This window comes from Antennarius striatus, chromosome 4 (genome assembly GCF_040054535.1).
Source record: "Antennarius striatus isolate MH-2024 chromosome 4, ASM4005453v1, whole genome shotgun sequence".
In the NCBI taxonomy this organism is placed as follows: domain Eukaryota; kingdom Metazoa; phylum Chordata; class Actinopteri; order Lophiiformes; family Antennariidae; genus Antennarius; species Antennarius striatus.
In genome coordinates this window covers 21,736,916-21,761,527 of record NC_090779.1, presented here as the reverse complement: position 1 = coordinate 21,761,527, position 24,612 = coordinate 21,736,916, and the positions used below count along the sequence as shown (strand labels likewise).

The window sequence follows — 24,612 nt, the reverse complement described above, 5'->3', positions numbered from 1 at the left end:
TCAGCTTTGTGAGGAGGCTCCAGTGAAGACGATGACCTTTGGTCTCTGTTGGAGGAGAAATTAAGTTCCGCATTATTCAGAATGATACCAAATCTTCTGCGCGGACAGCTTCTTATCTGCTGATGAGAAAGCTGTCCAGCAGAAAGGTCAAACTGATGACCTTTATTGCCTCGGTGGAAAATAGGAACACCCCCCTCCCTAGTCATGACATTTCTGCTGCCACATCTGAAGCATCATGTGGTTTGTTCATCTAATGGTCTTCAAGACCCTCATCTTATAGTACTTACCTCACCTGACTGTTCTGTTAAATCACATGACCACAGATCAGGTATGAATTGACTCACATCTGATTACAGATTACTTTCAGAAGATCGTTTTGACATTCAGTCCACCAGCCTTCTCCTAGATCTCCCCAAATCCTTGAAGTGTGAACACCGGATGGATGAAATATTTTTCACCTCTGTTTGTACAAAACCATCATTAAACACCCCATTGTGTCTGATGGTCACTCTCCTTATCAGTGTTTTAATTAACTCGGGTCCCGGGAGCTCCTCTGGAGGAATAAGGTCACGGCTCCTTATCTGCTAATGTTTGATTGCTGGTCATCCTGATGGGCTCGTGGCATACAGGAAGTTATCTGCTGTTCACAGGAAATGAATGGCAGCGTGGAGCCTGTTTTCCATATAAATAAATTCTCATTCATTTTATACACTTCTGTCACATCTCCAACTATTTAAAAAGTGTATAGAAGTAGATTAAGAATAGTTGAATAATAGTAAAATAAAAAAAACACACAAATGAGATAATCAAAGGAAAATCCTTTTTTTTAAACTATGCATTCATCAATCATTATTACTGCAAAAACCACATAAGCAAACATATAATAGTTTTGAAATATTCCTACCTTTTTTTCAAACATCCTTTTCCTTTCTGTCACAATATATATTATAACTTTTTCCACCATGCTGCCTTAAAACAGGAATAAAGCCTACAATAGAACAACCGCAGCATCCTTTGACGTCTGAGCTCTGAACAAAAATTTTGTTTTTTCCCCCCCAACATTCACGTTCTATTGTGTATGGTCTGTACTAGTTTTTAATATACAAGCCAATCCGTCCAAACCACCAGAACTTTATCAGTCTCAAATCTAAGTGAATAGGTCATCTTCTCCATTGTAAAAATGTCATGTTTTACGTTCACCCAGTCCTCAACCTTAGGTGCCTTCATCTTCAACCCTTTTCTGGTTATGGTTTATATGTAGTATTTATATATATAGGATTTATAGTTTATTTGTAAATAGATAACATTACCCTAAATATCTATTTGTCTCCATGTTTTGTAAGAACAATATCTATTTTCCCCAAATGTAAATGCTAATTTTACCCTTAGTGCTCCCACTATACATCTTCTTATTCAATGAGGTTTGTTTGTGGGGTAAATCCAAAAAAACATGACAGTGGTTTTCTTTCTCTGCACCCATGTTTACTTTCACTTCCCTATCAGAGAACCTCAGCATCCAGCTACTTGATGTTTTTCTCTCGGATCTCCACAGAGGAAACATGTTTTTCCCAGGGTCTGTTTGTCCCACCAGAACAGTTCTTATCTGTTTCCACTCTCCAGGGTGGAACAGGTGTGAGCAAACAGAGGGGAGCACAGAGAAAAACTCCCCAGATGTAATTTGTGTTAAAATGAGATGATCTCAGATTAGATTTAATGGGATCAGAGGGATTCAGATTAGAAAAAATAGGATTAGATGAGACCAGATTATATTAAATGGGATCAGATGAGATCAGATTGGATTAAATAGGACCACATGAAATCAGATTACATTAAATGGGATCAGATGAGATCAGATTAGATTAACTGGGACCAGATGAGATCAGATTAGATTAGATGAGATAAAATGAGATCACGTAAGATTCAGAGAGGTCAAATTTGATTACATTACATTCGAATATATCAAACCATATCAGATGATATCTGATTAGATCGTGTGAGATCAGGTTAGATCAAATTAAAATACATTTAGACATTTACCACAAATATTTTGATAGCATCATCGAGGAACAAAAGCTTGATTTTTATCTTTAGGAATTTTCATGGGATAAAATTAAAAATCACATTAAATGATTTAATGCCACCTTCCAATCATAACCTTTGCTTCAGAGAAAGCCCATAATATCCTGCCAGCCTTCAGCAGCTGCTGCAGCTGATGCTGTCATCACTCCTCCACACTAAGGAGCCCCGAGAATGCAGATTTTTAATATTTTTTTTATACACTCTGAAGTCAAACTTATTAAAATGAAATGGCAGTGTTCTGGCAAGGACAAGAACTATTGCTTCGTCTGGAGAAGCTTCATTCTTTATCCAGTGAGTCATCATCACAGAGATGAGGCGTCGTCAAACCGTCAATCATAGCTACAAAAAAGTAAAGAAAATCCTGAAAGAAAATAGAATATAACAACTTTAGAATATAGGGAGATTCATCTTCTTTATAAAATGGAAAGATATGTTTCTAAATGTTTCTAGATGATCAAATTTATTCACATAGCACTTTAAAACACAAAATATTTACAACAAACATGAACAACATTGTCAGCATAGGATGGGATATAAATACAGACCTAGTATACAGATAGACAAACCACACATGAACACGCAAACACATACAATCATTCAGACCCACAAGACAAAATGATGAAGGAGGATCTTTGGTCTCCTCTTAGATGAACTGAGTGTTTCTGCAGCTCTTCTGTTAATCTGGAGATGATCCCGGTTCTTTTGGTGCGGATTGTGAGAGGCTTCGCCAACAAAACCATTTCCATGTGAACTTGGGACAGTTAACCTCCCTGATCTGTGGAATGGTGGGGCCCTTACTATCGTAAAGGATGAAATTCAGTGATCTAGGCTGAATGGGAAATGGAAAATCTAACAAAACAAGCGATCGATACGTTTTGTGAATCTTATGGTCGACCATAACGGAGGTAGTGCTGAGGAAAGCCCATAATTATCCCAAAAACCAGACTGAGACTTCTCAGAATCATTATCGGTGTTAAGGAATGACAATATCTGCTGAGAAGCAGCTGCCTCCAGTGCTTCATTAAGAAAGACATTTCTGAAAAAAGTCTCAAGTCGCTTGTTAGTGAACCATCAAGTCCTGCTTGTTAAACAGAGGTTGCACAGCGTGAGTATGAAATGAAACCAGGTGTCCATCTCATCAGAGAACTGTTGATATTAAAAAGTCAGCCAGTTTGCCCAAGAGAGTCGGAGCAGAGTAATAAGTGGAAAAATATCAATAACTAGTGGAGTCTGGTGGCTACAGCAAAGATAGAAGCTAAAAGTTGCTGCTAAACCAGATTCTTGGGTTATTGCATCTGTTCTCTATAGTCCTAGGGAAGAAATGTACTCTTGCATCTTCAACAGTTACTTTACATTTACAGTAATCAGAAGTTATTTATAGTTGCTATATGAAATCTGTAGCCGTCTATCCATCACTTGTGTTCTGCTTTTCTGCAGTTCTTCCTGACAGGTGGAGTTTGGTTTTTCGGTCATGGAAGAGTTTTTACTAATGGGCTGTTTTATTGAAGAGGGAAGCTGCGCTCTCACTACAGGAGTGGTTGAAGGAGGTTAGTCAGTGTTTGGAGACTAGAGGAGTTTTTAACATGGTGAGTGGTTTCTGAAGCTCTGAAGATCAAAGGTAGCTGAGATGATAAAGAAGAGAATGTGGGCGAAGCTCATGCTGGGTAGAGGATGAGAGCTGGAGATGGAATCAGACCGACTTGAGATCTGAGACACAGAGGGACGGACCAGAGAGGATAAAAATAAACCCAGCCTTTTTTTTAATGCGTTGGACTGGTGACTAATTTGTCCAGATTAAAAGAATCCGTCAGGAGAAGAAATTCTTTGGAAAGAATGCGAGAGGAACGCCAGACATGGACATTGAAGAGAAGAATTAGTACCACAAATAACAAGGACATTTTCGTTCATAAGACATCTTTTAAACACTGACTTTCACCCTGGGTCTATGTATTCTGCACATTATACATAACACTGTGAATTCCAGAAGATCTCATCTTTCATTAGGACACATACTGTACATTGGTCATGATCCTCCCTTGAAACACCAATTACGACTGTCTCCAGCGTCCCCAGGGACAGCTGTCAAAGGTTAAAGGCTGACGTTCCCTTGCAGGATCAGCTGTGAGTTAAATGTTATTAATGCTCTCTGCTGAGCAGGAAGAGTCAAACCACAGGATCCTCCGTGATCGTATTTGTGTGAGCAGTAAATCCGATGAAGGCATAATGTGTCCTGTTTACGGTCACTAATCACACTAATGTAGCTCTGCAACGCGTCAGCAAACCATCGGTGAACCTACAGCGCCACCGCTTCCATCAGTCACGGTGATTTCATGAGAATAAATACAATCATCAAACAGGAGAAAATGAACCAAATAGATGAAAGGTTTTAGATGCACAACAGCTGCAGCATCACTCAGCATCACTTGACAGAGCGTTGCTGGGCAACAGTGTCTGCTAATGTATAGTGAAGTCCTCACATGTCTGAGCATCATTCTAATCCCAACCAGTCCTCCCAGCATCAGTGACCCCAGTAAGAACATTTGTCACTTCAACAAAAGGAAACAATCATGGAGCTCCTAGACCATCTCTGTAGGCGTTAAATCTGTTCATCCTGATGGTTTTCTGCTCTCCTGGAGGCATTGGTGACCCAATCACCTCATTAGGAACGCTTAGTGCTTCAGAGGACGTGAAACTTTCAGCAATTTGCAGTTTGACCCTTTCTGATGACCTTTACTGTCTTCAGAATAATCAGAGTGATCGTGGTAGAACAGATAATTATGTCTGCACCGCAGCTCTAAACCTTCAGTGTTTTCGTAGGAATGGTTGCCACCGGAACTGTTTTTTGTCTCTGGGAATTTTTTTAGAAAGATAATTTTACAGTGCAGTATCTTTCATACCATAATTGCCAGACAAACCTCACTAGACAGATTTGATGGAACAAGCAGCCGTCACTGTTTCACTACTAAGAATGAAACAGGGATTAAAGTCATATCGAAGTGTTTGTGTGTGTCTTACTGATTCCGAGTACCTGGTTTATCTCCACACCTGTCAGCTCAGGTAAATATCCTCAGTTCTCATCATTTCTATTTACACTCTACTCCTCTTAAAAGGAAACTTCGCTATAACTACTAAACTACCAGCATTAGCATAAACCCGTTGATGTACTCAACACGTTGTCATCTGACCTCCTCCATGATCATGATGCTATTGCTGATTGTATATACTTACACACAAACACACCCACACAGGGGCCCCAGGTAAGGGGCCAACATCCAGTAATGATCTCATAGTTCCTGCACCAGTGCAAGTAACAGTACCAATTTAATCCATCGTATTAAATTTACATTTAAATCACACAGACCAGTGGACGTTTATTTACATGGTTTGGGTTATTTACACAAAATTATCTCATTGGAACATGTTTATTTACTTTTTTATTTATACTTTGATTTTTATTAATGTTCTCAATTTATTTAGATTTTCTCTGTCCAAAAGAATTGTCTGGATCCCATGTCTCCCTCTGGAACATCACTCTATTGTCCCTCCAGGCTCCCTTACAGTCAAGACAGAAGCTGACAGAGCATAGATGTGTTCATCTTGCATCATCTTCTGTGTCAGGCGAGCGATCTGAAGTCAGTTCTTGGGGCCATTCAGTACAGAACCTAGCCTTGTAGAGTTTGAAGGAACCTTGTTTTTACATTCCAAGATTGTGAATCACTGAACCACCTGAGAATCCTCAGCATGCACTGAGATGTGAACCATGTTTGGATGACGCAGACACTAGAGGGGCGTGTATTTTAATGATTGCTTTGATGGGTCAAATCTTACTGATCTGATTGGACGAAGCACTTCATGCTTATCAGAGACCACAAATTAATCCTCATCCACGATTTTTAAAAAACCTGATTCTTCTGAATCACGTCCTTCAGTTAAGACGATCACCTCTCCGAAATGAATTCATCATTGAGTCCATCGATAAAAGCCCACCCATTTCCTGTGAGGGCCGGACCGCAGACACACAGAGCACACACAAAGGTTTCTGGTGGGCGGGGCCTCCTCTGTCAGTCATCCGGTTCGGCGACACACTGTTCCACAATCTCTCTCAGGTTGGGGTTTTCCATAGCGGCGGCCACTCGCTCCTTATCATTTATCTGTTTGTTAACTACAGACACAAAGAAAAGACGTATCCCATAAACAAAATGATTATGTCTTTAGTAGTCCTCTAATTTATCCAAAACAAATGTAAAGTGTTGAAGGACAAAGACTCCCCCTGCTGGAGACACTCAGACTCGATTTAGATGATTTGGTTACCATGACTCAAAAACATTCACTCCATTCTACTGATTGCTGGTGAACGCCAGCAAATAAAGACACCACGGATTCTTGATGAAAATAAAACACTTACTGTCTTCTTCAGTGGAATGAGTTCCTTCTGAAATGTATATCTCCAGCTGAGAAGAGACAGAAAAACAGCTGCTCTTAAAGTGTCATCTGACAAGATGAGCATAAAGATGGTGGGACCCTGGGTAATGAGGGAACTTGTAAAGAACAGCCAACAATGAGATGCAAGTTCGTGTTTGTCTCCTTCGAGTGATGAAGTCTCTGTGATAAAGCAGCTCCCAGTTTCACGTGGATGTTTTTTATCTGTCAGCACAGAAATTGGACCTCAACCCCTCCCAACAAAACAAATAACATTCCATGACCCTTCTACTGCCACTGCAACCTACACAGATGGTGATGAATGGAAGGATGGATGATATCGACCCCTCTAGTACTCACCTTGTGTTTGAATGGCAAACATCTTTGCAGCTTGATTTGTAAGCAGAGGCCTGCAGAAACAGAGATCATCAGAAGCTGATCCAGCAGATAACACAGAGTTCAATTCAGCTCTCTGGGTCTATGTTCAACATTTACCTCTGGATTTGGATCCACCAGTACCCATGGAGGATCAGTGATGAGCTGTGAGTGTGTGTGTGTGTGTGTGTGTGTGTGTGTGTGTGTGTGTGTGTGTGTGTGTGTGTACGCCTCGTGTCGTGTGTTATCAGCAGCCTGACTCACCTATCAGTGTGGCCAGAGAGCAGTGAGGAACGGTCGGAGAGAACTTGATAATGATGAGGTACTCGTCCTCCCCCAGCTCCTGCACCTCCACACATTTCTCTGTCACCACGTCCAGCTCCTCCAGTGTGTTGGGCTTCTCGGGGTCCCGGATCGATCGGATCACATCTGATAAAAAAAAATAGCAAACCAGATCAGTCATCACTCACAAAAAGTACAAACTAGACTGTAAGAGTAAAATAAGGGGTGTCAAAGTGTGCAGCCGTGATGGTGAATGTGTGAGCGTACCCTGCTACTGGACACCAGTAAGACCAGCTCTACAATATCCCAGTTTACATCAAACTATGTTTTAATCTGATCTGAGTGATAAAAGAAAAGAAACTCATTTAATTGCAAGAAACGGAACTCAAGTTCTGCGTTCATACTGGTCCCAGTACCGTATTCTTCTTCGGGACTTCAAACCAGTAGGTTCTGGTTGTGGACGAACACAATTAAACATGAATTTGTAACAGGTGAGTTTTTCACAACAGCCTCGGAATAAAATGTCGATGATGATGTTGTCGTCATTCCCGATACAACATATTTCTTCACCCTCACTGACGGACATACAGGTGACAAAGTTGACATCTGATTCGACTTTGTTGACGTGTACCTCCCGCCAAGGACCTTTTAACTTGAATCTCAAATCGTCTTGTTCAAAGTTCGACAACAAACACGAACCAGCTGAAGGTTTGTCACGGCATATAGGAAAACAATCCACCGGCAATAGCATGGCCGGAGACGTTACCCTCACGGGTGGAATCATTCGCCCCTCACCGTAAACTTCTAACGCTTTCTCCTCCATCTTCTTCTGGCGTACACTCGTCAATCGGAAAGAACAAGGCTAGAACCACGTCATACTTAAGAACCCACCATGGCAGAGAACACAGAAAACCTGACTTCAAGAGAAAAGTATCAATAACAGCCTTGAGATTTCACTGTAAATATATAAACTTCAGATCGAGGCTGCAGCCAATCTGTTTCTGTTTCACTTCCGCTTCTGAATTTTGCTCTTAGACAAAACCAATCGATAAACGATCGAGCCGGACGTTGGTCCATTGAAAAATAACTCATTTTTAAATTATTATTATAATTAATATATTAATATTTTAGTTATAATAATTATAACACTTAATAATTTACAATATATTAAGTTATAAATATAACATACACGTTAATTTTTAGACGATCTGACAAAAATTTAAACGTAAAAGTGTTAAAACATTTAAAATTGCATTATTTTAAAGTAAAAGCGTCGTTTATTTTTTGCACTCTGAATAATTGTTTCGTTTAATACTGTAGCCTTAATTTATAAAACAAGTATTTGTAGCTGGTTATCATATATTTATATTGAGTAAACAGAAACATCTTGGACTAATAAAAAACTTCTTTTAAATTAAAAGAAAACATTTTTAATGATTAAAAATTAAACCAACCAGGAATAAGTAACAAATACAATCGTATTTTAATATTAATACCGATGTAATTAGTTAAAATTATTTTATAAAATTAAAAAAATAAGATGAATGGAAAAAACAATGCCTTTAAATTATTAGACGCACTCAGGAAGCTGTAGCATAGATTTCTTATTTGCAGCGTCTTTCGATTAAACAGCCTTTAAATACAATTTCTCTATTGGTCAGTCTTCGTCAGCTGACGAGGAGGAGGCGCATCATGTGATTCCCAAACTATTTACCTGACAGCACGGTACTGTTTGGACGTGCCGTACTGTTTACTCTGGAACATGTCTCTTTAGTGAGCGTCTTACCTCACAGTCCGAACCAGAACCTCTACCGGCTGAACATGTTGGAGGCCCGGCGGACGGACAGGAGCTCCATGGCGGTCTGCGTGATCCCAGAGAACCAGCACTGCCCGGAGCTAGCGGGCATCCGCAAAGCTCAGCTGTCGCCTGGAGTCTCCCTGCTCGGATGTCTGAACCCCGGAGGGAGGTTGGTCCTGTGGGATCCTGCGGACAGAGACGCTCCTCCGGCGGCTGTGGACGGGACTTACTCGGAGTGAGTCCTGCGGTTAAATCCACTTTAGACTTCCTGTTAGCTGTCAGCTTCAGCTGGTTCCACACTCATGCAGCACCAACATAAAAACTAAGGATGTATTTTGACCTGTATTTTCCTGATGGAGGGAACATTCGGACCACCCCCAGCTGGTTGGCTCTTCCCTTCCTCTGACGTAACCTGACATTTAATCTTTTTTTGTTTGGACCTTCATTAAAGTAAAGTTATAACAGAACAAAACCTTGAATTTTGCAGAAATGAAGGTCAGACTTATTTTGGAGGAGCTCTACCAGTAATTTAGCAGCTCTACTGGATGTTTTTTTAAAAATTGTTTATCTACCTGTTATTATTTATCTTAATAATAATAATCTATCTGTTATTGTTTGTGTCCAATAATCAATCTGCTCCTCTTCTAGTTTTTGCTGGGAGAAGGCAGCGTCCACCGGGGGTGGCGTCAGACTGATGGCCGTTGGAGCTCAGTGGGACCTGAAGCTGCTGGCAGTGGAAGCCCAACGGTCGACCTCCATTTCTGTGGTGTGTGTGGCGGAATATCCGGCAGATCTCCTGCTGCAGAATATCACGGAGCAGAACCAGGGTGAGAACTGGGACCATCCCACTACCATTCAGTGTGGAACCAGTCCTTTTTGATGACTGATTCAATCTCTATTTTCAGGAGTGTTTGACCTGCAGTCGCTGGGTGTTTTGACATTTGCTGCTGGCCGCTGCTGTTTGCTGGTGAACTGTGATTGGCTGCTGCAGCTGCAGTGGCAGCAGATGGAGGCAGAGCTACAGACGACATCCTGCTGCAGAATCTTTGTGACTGATGACAGAGAGGCCACTGTCCATCACTGCGTCTGCAGAGAGACGCTGTTCAGCCTCAGCGCCTCTGGACTCATATGTATCCTCCCCTGCCTGCAGCTACTGTCGCGCTGATAGTCCAACAGCTTGTTGTAATAGTACACTATTTGTGACACACACAAATACTGCACTCTGATATTGATGATGATACAACTAATAAAACTCATAAAAGCTAAAATAACTATCTAAAGCTCTTCAATCTAGACTAATTCCATCCAGATCAAGCTAATTTTTCGTGAGCCTGATTATGGTAACTCGACTTTGGAAACATGAACTGAGGCCCTTTACTGTCTGGAGCCTTCGGCCTCATCTCACAGTCTTTCTCAGTGTCGTCTTTAACGGTTTAGCTGTGTCGAGCGTCTCTGATGGCTGTCTGCTGGCCCGCATCGACCTCCCTGCTTACCTCCTCTCTGGCCTGGTAGATGACGACCTGGTCTCCACGGCGACCTCCTTCTGCCTCCTCCAGGTGTCAGATGATCTCTGCACAGCTGTAGCGGTCACACAGTCTCAAGCCGCTGTCGCAATTGACCTCTGCCACTACTTCAGGTGCAGCATTCCCTCTGCTTAGTTTGGACAAGAGAAGTTAGTCTTTTAGCTGACCACACACCGGCAGACACACACAGCATCTTCTCTATCCAGAGATGAAACCAGCTAATACTGGTGTTTCTCTTTCCAGGATTTATCCAGAGCACCTGCTGTGTGCCGTTCCTCTTCAGGCCCCCCTCCGACCCCAACACCGAACAGACCAGGACAGCCTGCAGAGCTCCAGCTGTTGCCTCAGCGGCCTCAGCTCGACCTTCAGTCCTGACCGGTAAACCTGACCGCCACGCTGACCCAAGAGATCCACCTCCATGTCTGACTTACACATGCCCACCCCTACAGAATAGATTTGATCGATCTGTCTTCATTAAAAAGTTTTGTTAATAATCGGGTAATGAAGCCTCTTCTTGTTAGCTGCAGACTTTTATCTTTCTTTTATCTCTTATACACTAGAAAATCAGTTGCTACTCAGTCATTCAGCTTCTCTCCACTGCGGCCATGTTTTGGGGTTATTGGGTGTCTCTAGAATGAACAGTTGGTCCTGACTCTTCTTGTCAAGTGCCTTGATTGAACTCTTGATGTGATGCTATATATGTGAATTAAAAAAGTTTGAAATATATGTAAAAATTTTAATGTGTTTGTCTTAGCATTTTACATTTGTAGGAGACAGTGATATGTTTTAGTGCTACAACATCTAGTTAAAGAAATCTATTTTTAGTGATTATTAATTAACAGGCTATTAACAAATAAGTGCTTGATCGGTTAACGTGCTGAACATCTATGACAACTGAGTTTTATGATCTTGATGTCTGACTGCTCTAGCTCCTGGGAAGCTCGTCTGGCCTCCATGTACAGCAGAGTACAGCAGACAACAGCTCCCCCCTCCTCCTCTTTGTCTTTATCTTCTCTTCCTGCTCGGACATCCTGGTCTTCCTTCCTCCCCCACCTGGAATCCCACCAGACTCCATCCTTGGCCCACAGCAGAGTACCTCACGGCGGGGTGTCCATCTCCTTCTCTGTCCCCGAGTCGTCCACTCCATCTCTGCTCACTGTGTCAGAATTCTCTGCTCAAGTCACCTTTGTCACCCCCGGAAACCAACAGGCCACTGTGGCTTTATGGGATTTGGAGTCTGGGAGTGTGATCTACCACCATGCAGAGGGTGGAGCAGCTCCAGTTGAGCTTTGTGGAGGGAGACAACACAGACTGCTGTTGAAGAGTAAGTCAAACACTGACACTCAGAAGACCTTCAGTCTGTGTTCAGAGGTCCTATGAAGGGTCTGAAGTATGTTCCTATGAAAAAGTTTGAAAGAAGAAAATCCAGAAATTTCCAGTCTCTCTGTATCTGCAGGGAACGGTGTGTCCCAGGTCCTGTTCTCAGTGTCTCAACAGGATTTGCTCAGCAGGCTGATGCTGTTTGGCAACACAGCAACAGTCGATGCTGTTTGTCACCTGAATAGCTGGGGGCGCTGTTCTATCCCCGTCCACGCCCTTCAGGTAGGAGGCAACACTCCGATCATCTCCGGGGGTCACAGGGATCCTCTGCTGTGGTATCAGAGCTCATCTCTGCTTACAGAAATGATCTCTGATGATGTATTTTGTGTCGTTCAGGCTGGACTGAAGAACCGTCAGTTGGACACGGTTGATTTTTACCTGAAGAGTAAAGATAACGTCCTGAATCCGCCAGCGGATCAGCCGAGAGCTGCGGCACCCAGCCTCACAGACAGTATGGAAACACACAACATCATTGCCATTCCTTTGTCATGCACGTTGGTCACGTGTGTGTGTGTGTGCAGGTGTCCAAGAGTTGCGTCCTGCATTGGACCTGCTCTGTTCAGCCGTCAAAGATTCAAACAGTGAACCTCAGAGCCGACACTTCTCAGAACAGCTGCTCAACATCACTATGAGCTTCATCCAGACCCAGATCCGATTAATTCTGACCCACACCCAACGTAAGACAGTGCACACACACATCTGTGCTGACCCACACACTCAGGGTAAGACAGCCAACATGCACCTGTCCTGCACACCTTTGTGTTTCTGTAGACGAAGACCTGCAAAGCTGTGTGGACATCCTGTACAGCTACGTCACTGAACTGAGGAGCTACATGAAGAGACTATCCTGTCCTGCAGGGGGCGACGGTTCCATCACCAGGTCTGAGCCTGAGCAGGAAGTGGAATGTTGGGAGGGACTGCAAATGGAGGTGATCACTCCTCACCAAACGTTTTTCTAGAAGAAAATGCACATTTTTGTTACATGTGTGTGTACATGTGTTAATGTTATAGGAAGTGGTGCGTCAGTCCATCCTGACCAATCAGATCCCCAGAGCCCAGGCCACCCTGAGGAGGCGGGGCTGTCCGGGGTGGAGACTGTCTGCACTGAGGATGGAGGGTCTACGTCAGGTCTACTCCTGCCTGCAACAGCGAGATCTGCAGACCGCCAACACACTCCTCACCAACATGGTCAGAACCCCCCCCCCCAATCAAGTAGTCAGTTGATCAATCAAACTGTCAGACAGTTGTTAATCAGCTCAGACTGATGTTTTAATCTGTTTTAGGGTTTCTGTGTGAGCGAGCAGCTCCACAGTATCTGTCTGTACACCGACGACCGGCGCCTCAGAGACTTCCTGGTGAGTGCTCCTCCCAGCTGACCACGTCTACCTTTACATCTGCTCTTTATTACTTTACAAGTGTCTGATTGGTTGACGGGTCAGGTGGAGGAGCTGTCAGGGCGTGGCTGTTTTCCAGAGGAGGAGATGCTGAGTGTAACTTTCATCAGGCAGATGGAGGAGTTGGGATCCCTGCCTGCATCCCGCTGTCCTGCAAACACGTTGCCACAAAGGTAGACGAGTGTTTTTGTGAATGAACCTGTGTAAATGTGAAATCATGGTTCACTGGTGGCTCATCTAGACTCACTCCATCTTTGAAGGGTTCTTCAGATGGTCTGTAGGTCGCCAGTTTGTGGAGGAGAGGAGGATCTGGGGGAGTTACTGGGTCAGCAGAGGTGTAAGGAGGAGGTTCTCTGGTCAAACCTTCAATTGGACTGGGTGAGGAACTGGAGCCAGAGCTGCCGGACTGCCATCCTCTTGTCCAGACTCCAACAAACAGGTCAACCCCTGATGAAAATGACCATAACCACAATAAAGAGCTCACAGTGGACACCAAAACTTCTGTTTCTGTGTCCATTAGAGGTGACTTCCTGCGACCCAGCCGTGTTGTGGTATTACCTGACTGCCCTCCATGACCAGCACCGGCTCAGAGACTGGATCGACTGGAGAAAGGAGACCCGCGGACCCCTCCAGTGGCCGGAGATAACTCCAGAGCTGGTCAACAACAACACCATCTGCAGCAGCTACCTGAGGGAGAACATCCTGGACTTGTTGGCCAGGTACAGGGACTCTGAAATGCACTGTGTTGTGAAGCCTCCTTTAAACAGCAGTAAATATACTACAGCATTGAGTTTCAAACAGGTTTTTATTGACTGATAGTTCACTCACACCCTCTGGTGTTTTCTACTTCCTGGTCTTCTTGTGTGGTTTCCCTTCCAGGAAAGGTGTCTTCATCCCAGACGAGGTGTCAGATTTTGAGCAGTTTTTATGGAGGCTGTCTCAGGGTGGAGGGGTGATGTCTTTGTCTTCACCCGTCCTTCAGTACCGTTCCCCCAATGGTCTGGATCTCCACAGCTGCTTCATCAGCTTCTGTGTGGAGCGCGGCCTTCAGTACCTGCTCTACACCTACCTGGAGCACTACAGGTGTGTCACAACATGCGCTTTATCAAATATCAGCCAGTCAACAAGATGCTAACGGTGTGCATCCCTCCACAACAGGTTGACACCAAGAAATTGTCCCCTGTTGACCAATCAGAGCCTGTCTGAGAGCCAGCCATGGCTTCAGATGCTGGTGAAGATCCAGGAGATCACCAGAGATCTCTCAGGTAGCAAACACCTGAGCTCCTAACTTTATTAACCAGTTTAACCACTCAGGTTGATTCATGAAGCAAAGTTCCTCTTTTTGTTTCTGTTCTGAACAAAAAATAGTTTTTCACACTGTGATTTCAACAGTAAATGAATTAATGGTGAAAACCATCAGGTGTACTGTATTTGGCTTTGTTTTCAGGCTCACTGCATTTTATGATTTCACTTTCTGTGCATCCAGATCCAGGGCTGGTCTTCCAGGCAAGTTTAACCAGTGCTCAGGTGCTGCTCCCTGACAGCCAGGCGTCTCTCAGCGGTCTCCTGCTGGAGGGCCACAGTCTGCTGGCTCTGGCTGCCATCATGTTCGCCCCCGGAGGAATCGACCAGGTCTGCATCACCCACACCGCCTCTGCTGGCATCATGTCACTCTGACACAGTAAAACTAATCATTTAGAACAAAACACATCGGAGAAATCAGCCAATTCAACTAAATGTGAAGGTATTCAGAGCGATAGGGTCCTTACTCCAGTCTTGACATCTCTTAAAGTTTAGAAATGATCTTAAAGGTTAAAGATTTCCTCGTGTTTTCAGTGCAAAATGTACATCTATGAAAAAATAATCAAATAAATAAAACACAACTTCCTGATTGGCTGGAGGAGGTGAAAATGATTGATCCAACTCAGCATTTTTCTCATATGTTACCATGTTAATGCTATAGCTGAGACCTGCGCTTCCTCATGTCACATGTCTTCAGAAGGTTATATTCTGGTTTGGCCATCAGCGGTCCTCTGCTGTCTGCTTCCTGTATGCAGGTGGTGGGTCAGAGTGAAAGGTCAGAGAGGACAGTTGACCTCCAGCTCCTGAAGATGGCGCTGGCGGCTTATCCGAAGCTGAGAGCCGCTCTGTTCCCCTCCGGGTCTCGAGGAAACGGCGCTCTTTCTGATGTCACCTTGTACCACCTGATGCAGGTACGCCCTTACATGAGGTACTGACTGACCACCATCTCAGTGGACGTGATGTTTTCATTGGCTGCTGTGTTTGCAGTCGCTGCACCCTCTGGATCCGTCCCATCTGTTCCCCTGGCAGACGGCAAACCCACTGAACTCCAGCGGTGAGAGATTGTCCCTCTATCAGGAATTAATCCAGGAAACAAGGACCACTAATCTCACTGGGATTGTCCTCCTCAGAAACAGCGGAGCTTCCTCATTTCTCTAGCCCTCACCTGGTCAGCAGGTATGCCCTGGTGGAGAATCTGGACTTCCTGTATTACCTACGTCACGGCAGACCATCGTTTGCTTACGCCACCTTCCTGGTCCAGATGCTTAGTGGCTGCGACGACATCCCACTAGTGTGAGTAGAGAAACGCAGGAAGACCAATTCTTCCTGCTGAAAAAAGCTAAGTGTGTGTATGTGTGTGTGTGTGTGTGTGTGTGTGTGTGTGTGTGTGTGTACAGGCTGCAGCAGGGCGTCCAGCAGGTGTACAGGTTGGCTCTGCAGCTTTTCAACGTCCCCTCGGTGACATCAGCGGCGGTTTGTTTCTGCGAGCTGCTGGGCGTCTGCAGCCTGAAGCTGAGGGTCGACGTCGCTGCTCTGAACGCCATCATGGATCACAACACACACACCTCTACACAACAACTACACACTCTGGGTAACACAACATCTGCACAACCCCACATACAATGTCTGCACCCCCCTGAGTAACTCTCTTTTGTTGCGTTTCTATAAAGGGGTGAAGTTGGCAGAGGAGGAGCCCGGAGTGGCAGACGAGCTGATTGGCTGCCTTGAAGCTGCAGTAACGGACCAACTGAGGCAGACGAACATCAGCAGGTATGACATCATTTGCACATCACACGGATGATGTCATCATGTTCTCTGTGGCTGTGGGGAGGGTAATAGTAATCATGTTAGCATTTAACAGATTTAAGAGATCATCTTAGTCAGTTTCATTAAATGTGTTTTTGATCTGCCAATCATCTCTGGAGCTTCACAGCGATACGGTGCTGCTGTCACCTGCTAAACACCTGAAGAAGAAGAGACCGATTTAAAGCTGGAGGCTACTTTAATAAACAAACATTCAGTTCATATGATATAGTCCAAGTCTGCACAAGATCCCAGCTGAAGAGATGTTAACTACACTCGTTAAAATGAAACCTTAACTGTAGCGTTGAAGCTAACAGTGTGAGCATTTAACCCACCTGAGAGAACAGGCTAACAAAAAAATTGATAAAAAGCTAAATCAATATTGGTTTGAATATAAATCTGGTGCCAGTCAAAGATACATTTGAACTTTGTGTGTGTGTGTGTGTGTGTGTGTGTGTGTGTGTGTGTGTGTGTGTGTGTGTGTGTGTGTCAGGTCATCGTACCAGGCGGCTCAGGTGTGGGCGTTACCCGTCCAGTTCTGTCAGCTCCACAGTCTGACCTTCAGCTCTGTTTACCCCTCCCACTGTGCTCATGATGGGCAGTTCATCCACTTCCTGGTGTTTGTCCAGTTGCATAACTTCCCGGCACAGCAGGTGAACTGACCTCTGACCTCACACACCTTTAACTTTACACTACAGCACCCCTCTGGACAGGTGCTTGGACTGTTTCATTGTAGTCATGTTAGAACTGTCACTTTCTCTGTTATTGCCCCAGGTGAGGTCCTTGGCGGCCCAGTTTGGCCCCAGCCTGCAGGCCCACCTGAGTCTGGCGTTTCAGGACCTGCAGGTTTACAGTTCGGGGAGGAACGGCGGCTCTGAGGACCAGACTCTGACCACCAGGGAGGCCCCTGGGGTCCCAAAGCAGCCCATGGAACTCTTCCGGGTGCTCCTGCAGAGCCAAGAGCAAAAGTCGCCCTACAGGTATCTGCTGCAGGAGGCGGTGGTACAGCGATGCCCAACGCTAGCCGTCATCTCATCCTGTCACCAGGTAACAATCTGTTTAATAACAGAACTCACTGGGATGTAGCAGGAACTTTATTTGAATTTATTTCTAAACTGTGTCACTGACTGTTTGATTGACAGGAGGCGGAGCTAGTGGCATGTCTCTGCGTGTGGGTGTTGACCTCAGTTGATGATGTCGTCGCTGCAGAAGCTACCTCCCACCTGGTTGAAGCCCCCCAGCACCATGAATGGTCATTGCATGACCTCTCAATCATCTGGCGGATGCTGCTGGGGCGGGGCCTAGTCAGGCCCCTCCTCCGAGGCTTTGAGCTCTTCCAGAGGGTAAAAACGCTAAAATTAACGGTAGTCATAGTTGTTCAGAGGACTCTGGATCAGCGCTCTGTCCTTCTTGTTTATAATCAGGACAGTTTCTCTGGCGACGTCCTTGACATCTTCCAGAATCTGTTACGTCTCCATGTTTGGGGAAAATTTGTTCTGTCACACAAATACACAAACAAATTTAAAAAAGATGCAGATGGATTGGGACGGGGTTCCACATCTGATGGTTGTAGATTTTGTGAAAGAAATCTACAAAAATAACGATCCCATAAGAAACACTGATGAAGAGATCCTCCCATTTATGGAGACATGTTGCTTTACAGTTTGTTAATGCAGACACACGATCAACTGATATATAATAAAAGTATAACTGCTACAGGTTTTACTACTGTTTAAATTAACTCTATTACAGTTAGTAACAAGTAAATATTATAAGGGCTTCTACTGAATGTGGCTTTTCTACTAGACTTTTTTCCTTTCCTGACATGAATGGTTCTTGACTCATTCAACACTTCTGGTTCTGTCTGTCAGGACTGTCCTCTGGCGTTGGTGCTGAGGATGTTTGAGTTGTGTTGTGACTACAGAAACTTCTCCGAGGCCAAAGCTAAGCTGCTGGACTTCCAAAGGACACTCATCGCCGTAAGAAACAGTCTTCTATGTTTTTTATTTTCTCCTCTACATTGAATAGAATAAAATAAAGGGAGTCACGGGTAAAATGTGAGGGAAGAATACGTTTTAATGGTGTCAGGTGAAGTGTTTTAGTTCAGACATTTCTGGAGCCTCACAGTAAAACATTGCTGCAGCGTTCTGCTCCATCTTTAATTTCATTGCTTTCTCTCATGTAGCTGAGAAACGGGAGCCCAGGGCCCCCCAGCGAACTCCCCCTACAGTGGGTGGAGAGCCAGGCCTCCGTCCTGCTCCTCTTGTTGCTGCAGTGCTGCTCCTCCCAGTATGACCTCCACCGGCTGCTGCAGCTCTTGGCAGACGTTGATAAACTCCTAAAATCCAACGGTGAGATTGAACAATCAGTCACGATTTAAACCGATCTCATGCTGAAGCAGCTCGGGTGACGCTGTTGTGTTCGACTGTAGGGCCAGACTTCAGGAAGCTGAGTCAGCTAAGTCAGTTGCTACAGGGGTCAGGGGTCAGCCTGTCTCCCAGGCTGCTGCAGTGCGCTTCTCCCTCCGTACAGCAGGAGGAGTTCCAGGCTGCTGTGGATGCTCTGCAGGAGAGGGGGTGCTACAGCCAGGCCCGACAGGTGGCGCTGCTGGCTGGGCTGTCCGTCCAGCGCCTGCTGCTCAGCCAGGTCCGATCCACTCACTTTATTTATGTAGTTAACACTTTCAGCTGAACAGTGTAGAAATAATATTCTCACTGTATGTGTGTGTGTGTGTGTATTGTGTATATATATGGGTATACAAATATATATGCATGTATAAGAGAAATGTCTGTTTCTACATACATGTATTTACACACACATACGTATATGAGGCCTACGGGTATACTGCAATGATGAATTAAAAGTGCTCCTTTGTATTTAGTTATTTGTCCCTATAGAACATGGGTGTCAAACTCATTTTCACCCAGGGCCACATCAGCATAATGGCTTTACTCAAAGGATCAGATGTTACTGATAAATGTAACTAAATGTAACTCTATGTAATGTAAAATAAGTGTATCTACTCCTTAATGTTAAATAACTGAATTTATTACTTATTCAATTTATAAACATTACAGTTACACAGAATAAATGTTTGTTTCTCTGTTATAACATTAATCTTTTTAATTTGTCAGGTTATGAAACCCACAGAACATAAAATGATGTGGTGGGCCACATTTGGCCCCTTGGGCCTTGAGTTTGACATATGTGCTATAGAGGGTTGAGGAGCTTTACATTCATCCTTTATTTCAAAGAAATGTTTCTGTAAAGGGATGATTTCATCAGTAAATGTAAAATTATTAACATACCTGTCTTCATTTGAGATAATTATCCAATATGTGTTATATCCATGTTGTCTCCGTGTAGCTCCAGCAGGAAGTAAACTCCCAGAAGTCCAGATCACAATGGAAAAGGTTGGAGACTCGGGTCTGTTTCTGGAGGAGATGTCAGGATCAGCTGAAGGCAGAAGGCACTGATCCAGAATCAGCCTTCCAGTTCTTCCTGTCCCAGACTGAACCTGGGACTGGAGCGTCTCAGAGCGAGCTGACGGACGTCCAGGAACACTGCCTGCTGCTCTGCCTCACAGCCCATTGGCTCTCTCTCCTCAGCCCAGTTCCTGTGGACCAGTTGGAGAAGCTGGAGAAGAAGCTGTGGGTCGGACGGATCCGACAGCGCGTCCTCACCGTTTCCATGGAGAAGGAGAGCGTTTTCAACCTGCCGCCTCCCACCATCACACCTGAAATGAACACGTATGAGTCATTCATGATGGAACTCTCCAACACGTCAGTCCTGAACACTGAGGAGTATCTCCGTGTGGAGCGAGTCCCAGCTCCCTCTGAGGAGCAGCAGGAGCTGAGCCCGGAGGAGACGACTGTCCTGACTGCTTTGATTGGCTGTTTGTTAGATGATGGGAGTATTCATGAAGCCAGTCGCGTCTGTCGCTACTTCTCCCTGCATCACCCAGATGTGTGGATTGCGTTGCGCTGCCGAGGCCTGGCTTCTGGAGACCTGCGGCCTGAAGCGCCGGAGGAAGCTCCAGAGACGGAGGGGGGGACGACCATGACTCACTGTAAGACCCCCCCACTTTCACCATACTCAGCTGAGGTTTAATCTGCCTCCATGATGGCAGCTCCTCTAACCATCTCTCCCCTCCAGCCGCCTCCGTCAGCAGCCTGATATCATACACGATGCTCCCCTCGCCTGACGACGAGGTCGCCATCCAACTCCAGAAACTGGTGGACCAGTGTCGCCACGGCAACAAATACTGCAAGCAAATCCTCAGTCTCTACCAGCTGTCCAAGGTATCAACCAGTCCCACCCAGTTACTGTAATGGTTTTATCCGGCCGGATTGCTGTGCTGTCCTGAACATCGTCTCCACGTTGTGTCTCAGGAGCTGCAGTGTTCCTTTGGTCAGATCTGCAGAGAGGAACCCAGCTCGGTTCTGGAGAAGCTGCTGCTGTCGGAGCTGCCGGAGCGCTTCAGGAAGGCTCAGGCCTTCATCAGAGCTCAGGGTCTGTCTGCAGACTCTGTGGCCGAGCTGGTCTCCTCTGCTGTGGTCCAGACGCTGCTGGCCTCCACCCAGGAGCTGCAGCCCGGTGAGACGTTTGGGCTTTTGAAGTAGTTCTGGACTGGAGTTCACAATTTTGTCATTTATTAGCTTTTATTTTGAAAAGCTAATATGACATGAAATTACTTAAAATATATAGGATTAAATCCCAGGTAGTAACTTGCTTGTTTGTCCCAGCAGAGGGGCAGATGTTCAGGGTGTCAGAGGGTCGCGACTCTCTGGTCCAGCTCATCAAAATATGTGAAGATCCAAACCTGGTGGGAGTCAAACTGCTAGAAAACCTCAACACCGTTCCACTGAGGGACCTGGATTGTAGTACGTCCTATTTTGGAGAAATGGTGTCCTTAAATAAAATACTTGAATCTACATGAGTGGATTCAAAGTCTGGAAACTCCTTCTTGTCTCTTGCAGTTGTAGAGCTGCTCATCGTGGCTCACGACTGCTTCAGTCTCATCTGTAACATGGAGGGGATTGTCAGAGTCCTCCAAGTCGCACGTCACCTGAGCCACACCTACCTCGCCCCAGGAGAACATTACAGCCTAATGGTAAGCCCCGCCCACCGACCCTCAGGTCATCTCTCATGGAGATGCAATCTGTTTGGTGGTTGTTTGTAATTTCAGCTCAATGACGCTGTTCTCTCGTCTGTTTGGAGGTTCGTCTGCTGATAGGAATCCACAGGTACAACGAGATGACGTACATCGTCGACCTGCTGATTCAGAACCACTGCTTTGAGATCCTTCTGAGGAAGAAACTGGTCATGGAGAGAGGACAGGTGGAAACAGACACACAACTGACAAATAACGATGGTTACATGACAGCTCCTTAACACTTCTTAAAGCCTTCAAGCAGAGTCCAGGTTCACACAGTGAAATGGATTAGACTAAAGCTCAGCTGCTGCTAGGGGATTGGAGTCTGTAAATCAGATGCAATGATTGGTTCAGGAAATTGAAACTGAAAATGTTCTGGTATCTAGCTTGTTAAGGAACTCAAGGTGGTGAAGCCTTTTTACCAATAACACGATGTGAATCATTCTAACGGCTGCAGACCTCCAGTCTGAAGGCGGCGCTGCTGGATTACATCAAGCGTTGCCTGCCTGCAGACAGCGAGAAACACAACATGGTGGCGCTGTGTTTTAGCATGAGACGGGAGATCGGAGAAAACCACGAAATGGCGGCCAGAACGCAGCTGAAGATGATCGAGTCTCAGGCCTGGGGTGAGCTAGTGCAACGCTAACAGATAAGAACCCTTTAGTTAACCTGGTCGGACTGCGTTGTGAGCTGGTTTTGTTCTTGGCAGTAGTTACTCCTGATCTGAAGAGCTCACTGGAAATGGCATTGGCTCTGCTGAAGGACGCTGCAGAGAGCTTCTCCAAGGTAAATGAATGAGTGTCAATCCCAGGTTGCTTTAAGATCCCACGCCACTGGCATCAACTGTGTGTCTGTGTGTGTCTGTGTGTGCGCACAGGACTCGTGTGTGCGTCAGGCTAGTCGCTGTGTTCGGATGGCTAAGCTTGTTACCCTTCAGCTTCATTTCCTGAACCACGGATCAGAGCTGCGCATCGTAAACCTGCGGCCTGCTGAGCTGCTGACTGTCGTCATCTCACTGCCCCGAGTCTATCAGGTTTGTCCATGTCCTACCCCTGAGCCAGGAGTACGACAGTAGGCGTTGTGAAAGCCGAAGATGAAATGACCAACTCAGATCTGAGCTTGGATGAGTGTGAGCCAATAGAAACAGTGAGGTAATAACTGTGCTGATTGGTCGATGTGTGTCTGTCAGGTATTTGTGGTGTCCGAGGCTTACAACTACAGTCCAGACTGGGCAGAGATTTTGTACCAGAGGGTGATCCTGAAAGGAGACTTTGTGTACCTGGAGGAGCTGAAACGCCTCCGTCCGCTTCCCTCCAGTCTGTTCGAGGATATTTTCAAAAAGTAAGTCAGGAGACCACAGAGCATCTCCACCAATCAGAGCATGACCTGATGATCATATGTCTGTTTCAGGCTTGACGGCGCTCCCAGCAGCATCACGTCCAACGCCAAGCGTCTGCTCATGTACTGTGATGACGTGTGCAGCCGCTACAGACTGGCCTTCCAGAACAATCTGTATGACGTCACCAAAACGCTGCTGCAAGACGCCAAGACCTCCAGCTACCTGAACGACAGGCTGCCCAGATGAAACTAGGCAAACGGGTCAACGTGGACAATGAAAACCATCTGTGGACATTAATTCATTTTCTTCTCACAAAACCAGTGCTTAATATAATCTGTTTGTAAAATAAATATTAATATCACCACATGGTGTCAACAATTACATTAAGACACAAAACTACTCTTGATTGAAGAACCCTCCATCCATCTGGAGCTGTACAAGCTGGGACCTGACCTCGGGGGGGTGGGCTGGGGTGTTATAATTCTAACTATCTTTGTTAATTATTAGGGAGGAAACATGCAGCTGCTGGAAACAGTTCATGGGATTTCATCCAGTGAATCAAAATCATTCATCTAATGAAAGGATTGTCAGTTTTAAACATGTAAAAAGTGTCTGAAGCCACATTGTTGTCAGGGCAACTGGTGATCTTTTTGTGTCAAAGGGAGATTACACTTTTAAAAAAAGACTTTATTAAAGGCTGTTTGGAGTCATATTTTATGGACTAATCACATTTACTTATAAAAACTTAAACCAACCAGTGAAGGCAGAGGACTACTGGAGATTTCTGCCAGTTAAAGACTTCATGTTGTAATTGTGGGGGGGGGGGTGTTGTTGTCTCTGTAGAGTAGTATTGTATTTTTCATGCTTTCATCTGTTTGCATTAAATCATAATGATGTTTGTCTGATCTGATCCAGAAAGAAAGAATGGCTGGGTCAGTAACAGATAATCGGGAGTCTGTGTGTAGCCATTTTAATAGGTCCCCCGAGGGTTATAATGGCAGTCAATTGGACCATTTTTGATCCTATCAGGTATTGTGTGTACACAGTGAAATGCTATTCTATACACTTCCGATGACAGGCATGAAGGAATTTAGAAAAGAAAGAAAGAAAATTACTGGAAAATTTTAAAAAATTTAGCCTTTTAACTGACTGATTTATTGGGGGAGAGAAACACATAAAAACAAAAATGTCACTTTTGGGTCCAAACAGTGCCCCAGGGGTTAGGGGAGCATGGAAAGGGGAATGGAGAAAACAATCAGAGAATGCTGCTGACATGTAATGTCAAATAATACAGCACAATCCCACTTAGAAAGGTTTCCACCAGCCCCACTGGTGAACACCCATGTAAGGACTGACTCACAAATATTTCTGCCACACAAACAGGCGCGGTGGCCGAGTGGTAAGGCGTCGGTCTTGTAAACCGAAGATCATGGGTTCAAACCCCATCCGTGCCTGCGACCAGATAGGTAGCTCAATCTCAGTCCATAGTTGACTTTGGGGCTGGAAGGTGCAGGTCTAGTGTGGACCAAAGCCCAGGGCTCCCTGGTTGTCTCAGTAGGTGCACAATCCCATCATTTGGATATGGGGTGCAAGACCTTTATGCCATTCTTGGCAGCAGTAGTTCAGTCCTCTAAGTCTTGGACTGGGGACCGGAAGTCCCTGGTTCAACACCTGTTTGGGCCGAAACATTTGCAGTATGAGCCGGGCATTGCTGTGTCCTTCTTCAAACATGCAGTAACAGTTTTCCGAAAAATTTCTTTTAC

General features: G+C 45.0%; 2 protein-coding genes and 1 non-coding gene across 7 annotated transcripts; 2 read left to right on the top strand and 1 right to left on the bottom strand.

Moving 5' to 3' along the window:
* Window positions 1–883: 883 nt before the first annotated feature.
* Window positions 884–8,165, bottom strand: ciao2a (cytosolic iron-sulfur assembly component 2A). Of its 3 annotated transcripts, XR_011035124.1 has the most exons (6): window positions 7,951–8,165; window positions 7,138–7,302; window positions 6,859–6,908; window positions 6,485–6,530; window positions 6,067–6,241; window positions 884–2,440 (listed from the first exon to the last, which is right to left on the bottom strand). XR_011035124.1 is itself a non-coding variant. In XM_068312266.1 (5 exons), the coding sequence occupies exons 1-5, from the start codon at window positions 7,976–7,978 to the stop codon at window positions 2,409–2,411; spliced, it is 321 nt and encodes a 106-aa protein (XP_068168367.1). In that variant the 5' UTR covers window positions 7,979–8,165; the 3' UTR covers window positions 884–2,408. The 3 variants fall into 3 exon arrangements, 2 of the variants coding, with proteins under 2 accessions (XP_068168367.1, XP_068168366.1); XM_068312266.1 differs by lacking the exon at window positions 6,067–6,241; XM_068312265.1 differs by lacking the exon at window positions 884–2,440 and having other exon boundaries at window positions 2,448–6,241.
* On the top strand, window positions 7,493–23,213 carry spg11 (SPG11 vesicle trafficking associated, spatacsin). Of its 3 annotated transcripts, XM_068312262.1 has the most exons (41): window positions 7,493–7,646; window positions 8,930–9,188; window positions 9,602–9,780; window positions 9,859–10,083; window positions 10,391–10,589; window positions 10,720–10,854; window positions 11,406–11,800; window positions 11,933–12,078; window positions 12,193–12,307; window positions 12,378–12,533; window positions 12,628–12,785; window positions 12,868–13,044; window positions 13,140–13,211; window positions 13,296–13,423; window positions 13,511–13,689; window positions 13,771–13,969; window positions 14,130–14,333; window positions 14,409–14,515; window positions 14,737–14,882; window positions 15,308–15,463; window positions 15,540–15,606; window positions 15,683–15,845; window positions 15,950–16,143; window positions 16,223–16,322; window positions 16,849–17,008; window positions 17,130–17,402; window positions 17,498–17,698; window positions 18,227–18,334; window positions 18,541–18,706; window positions 18,787–19,001; window positions 19,722–20,424; window positions 20,511–20,656; window positions 20,747–20,951; window positions 21,101–21,238; window positions 21,335–21,468; window positions 21,576–21,695; window positions 21,968–22,136; window positions 22,220–22,296; window positions 22,388–22,543; window positions 22,700–22,851; window positions 22,921–23,213. In XM_068312262.1, exons 2-41 carry the CDS (start codon window positions 8,977–8,979, stop codon window positions 23,093–23,095), a joined length of 7,110 nt encoding a protein of 2,369 aa, XP_068168363.1. In that variant the 5' UTR covers window positions 7,493–7,646; window positions 8,930–8,976; the 3' UTR covers window positions 23,096–23,213. The 3 variants fall into 3 exon arrangements, with proteins under 3 accessions (XP_068168363.1, XP_068168365.1, XP_068168364.1); XM_068312264.1 differs by lacking the exon at window positions 7,493–7,646 and having other exon boundaries at window positions 8,849–9,188; window positions 22,223–22,296; XM_068312263.1 differs by lacking the exon at window positions 7,493–7,646 and having other exon boundaries at window positions 8,850–9,188; window positions 21,104–21,238.
* Window positions 23,214–24,231: 1,018 nt separating this feature from the next.
* trnat-ugu (transfer RNA threonine (anticodon UGU)) lies at window positions 24,232–24,303 on the top strand. The gene has a single exon. It is a non-coding gene; the product is annotated as a tRNA-Thr (tRNA).
* Window positions 24,304–24,612: the final 309 nt, after the last annotated feature.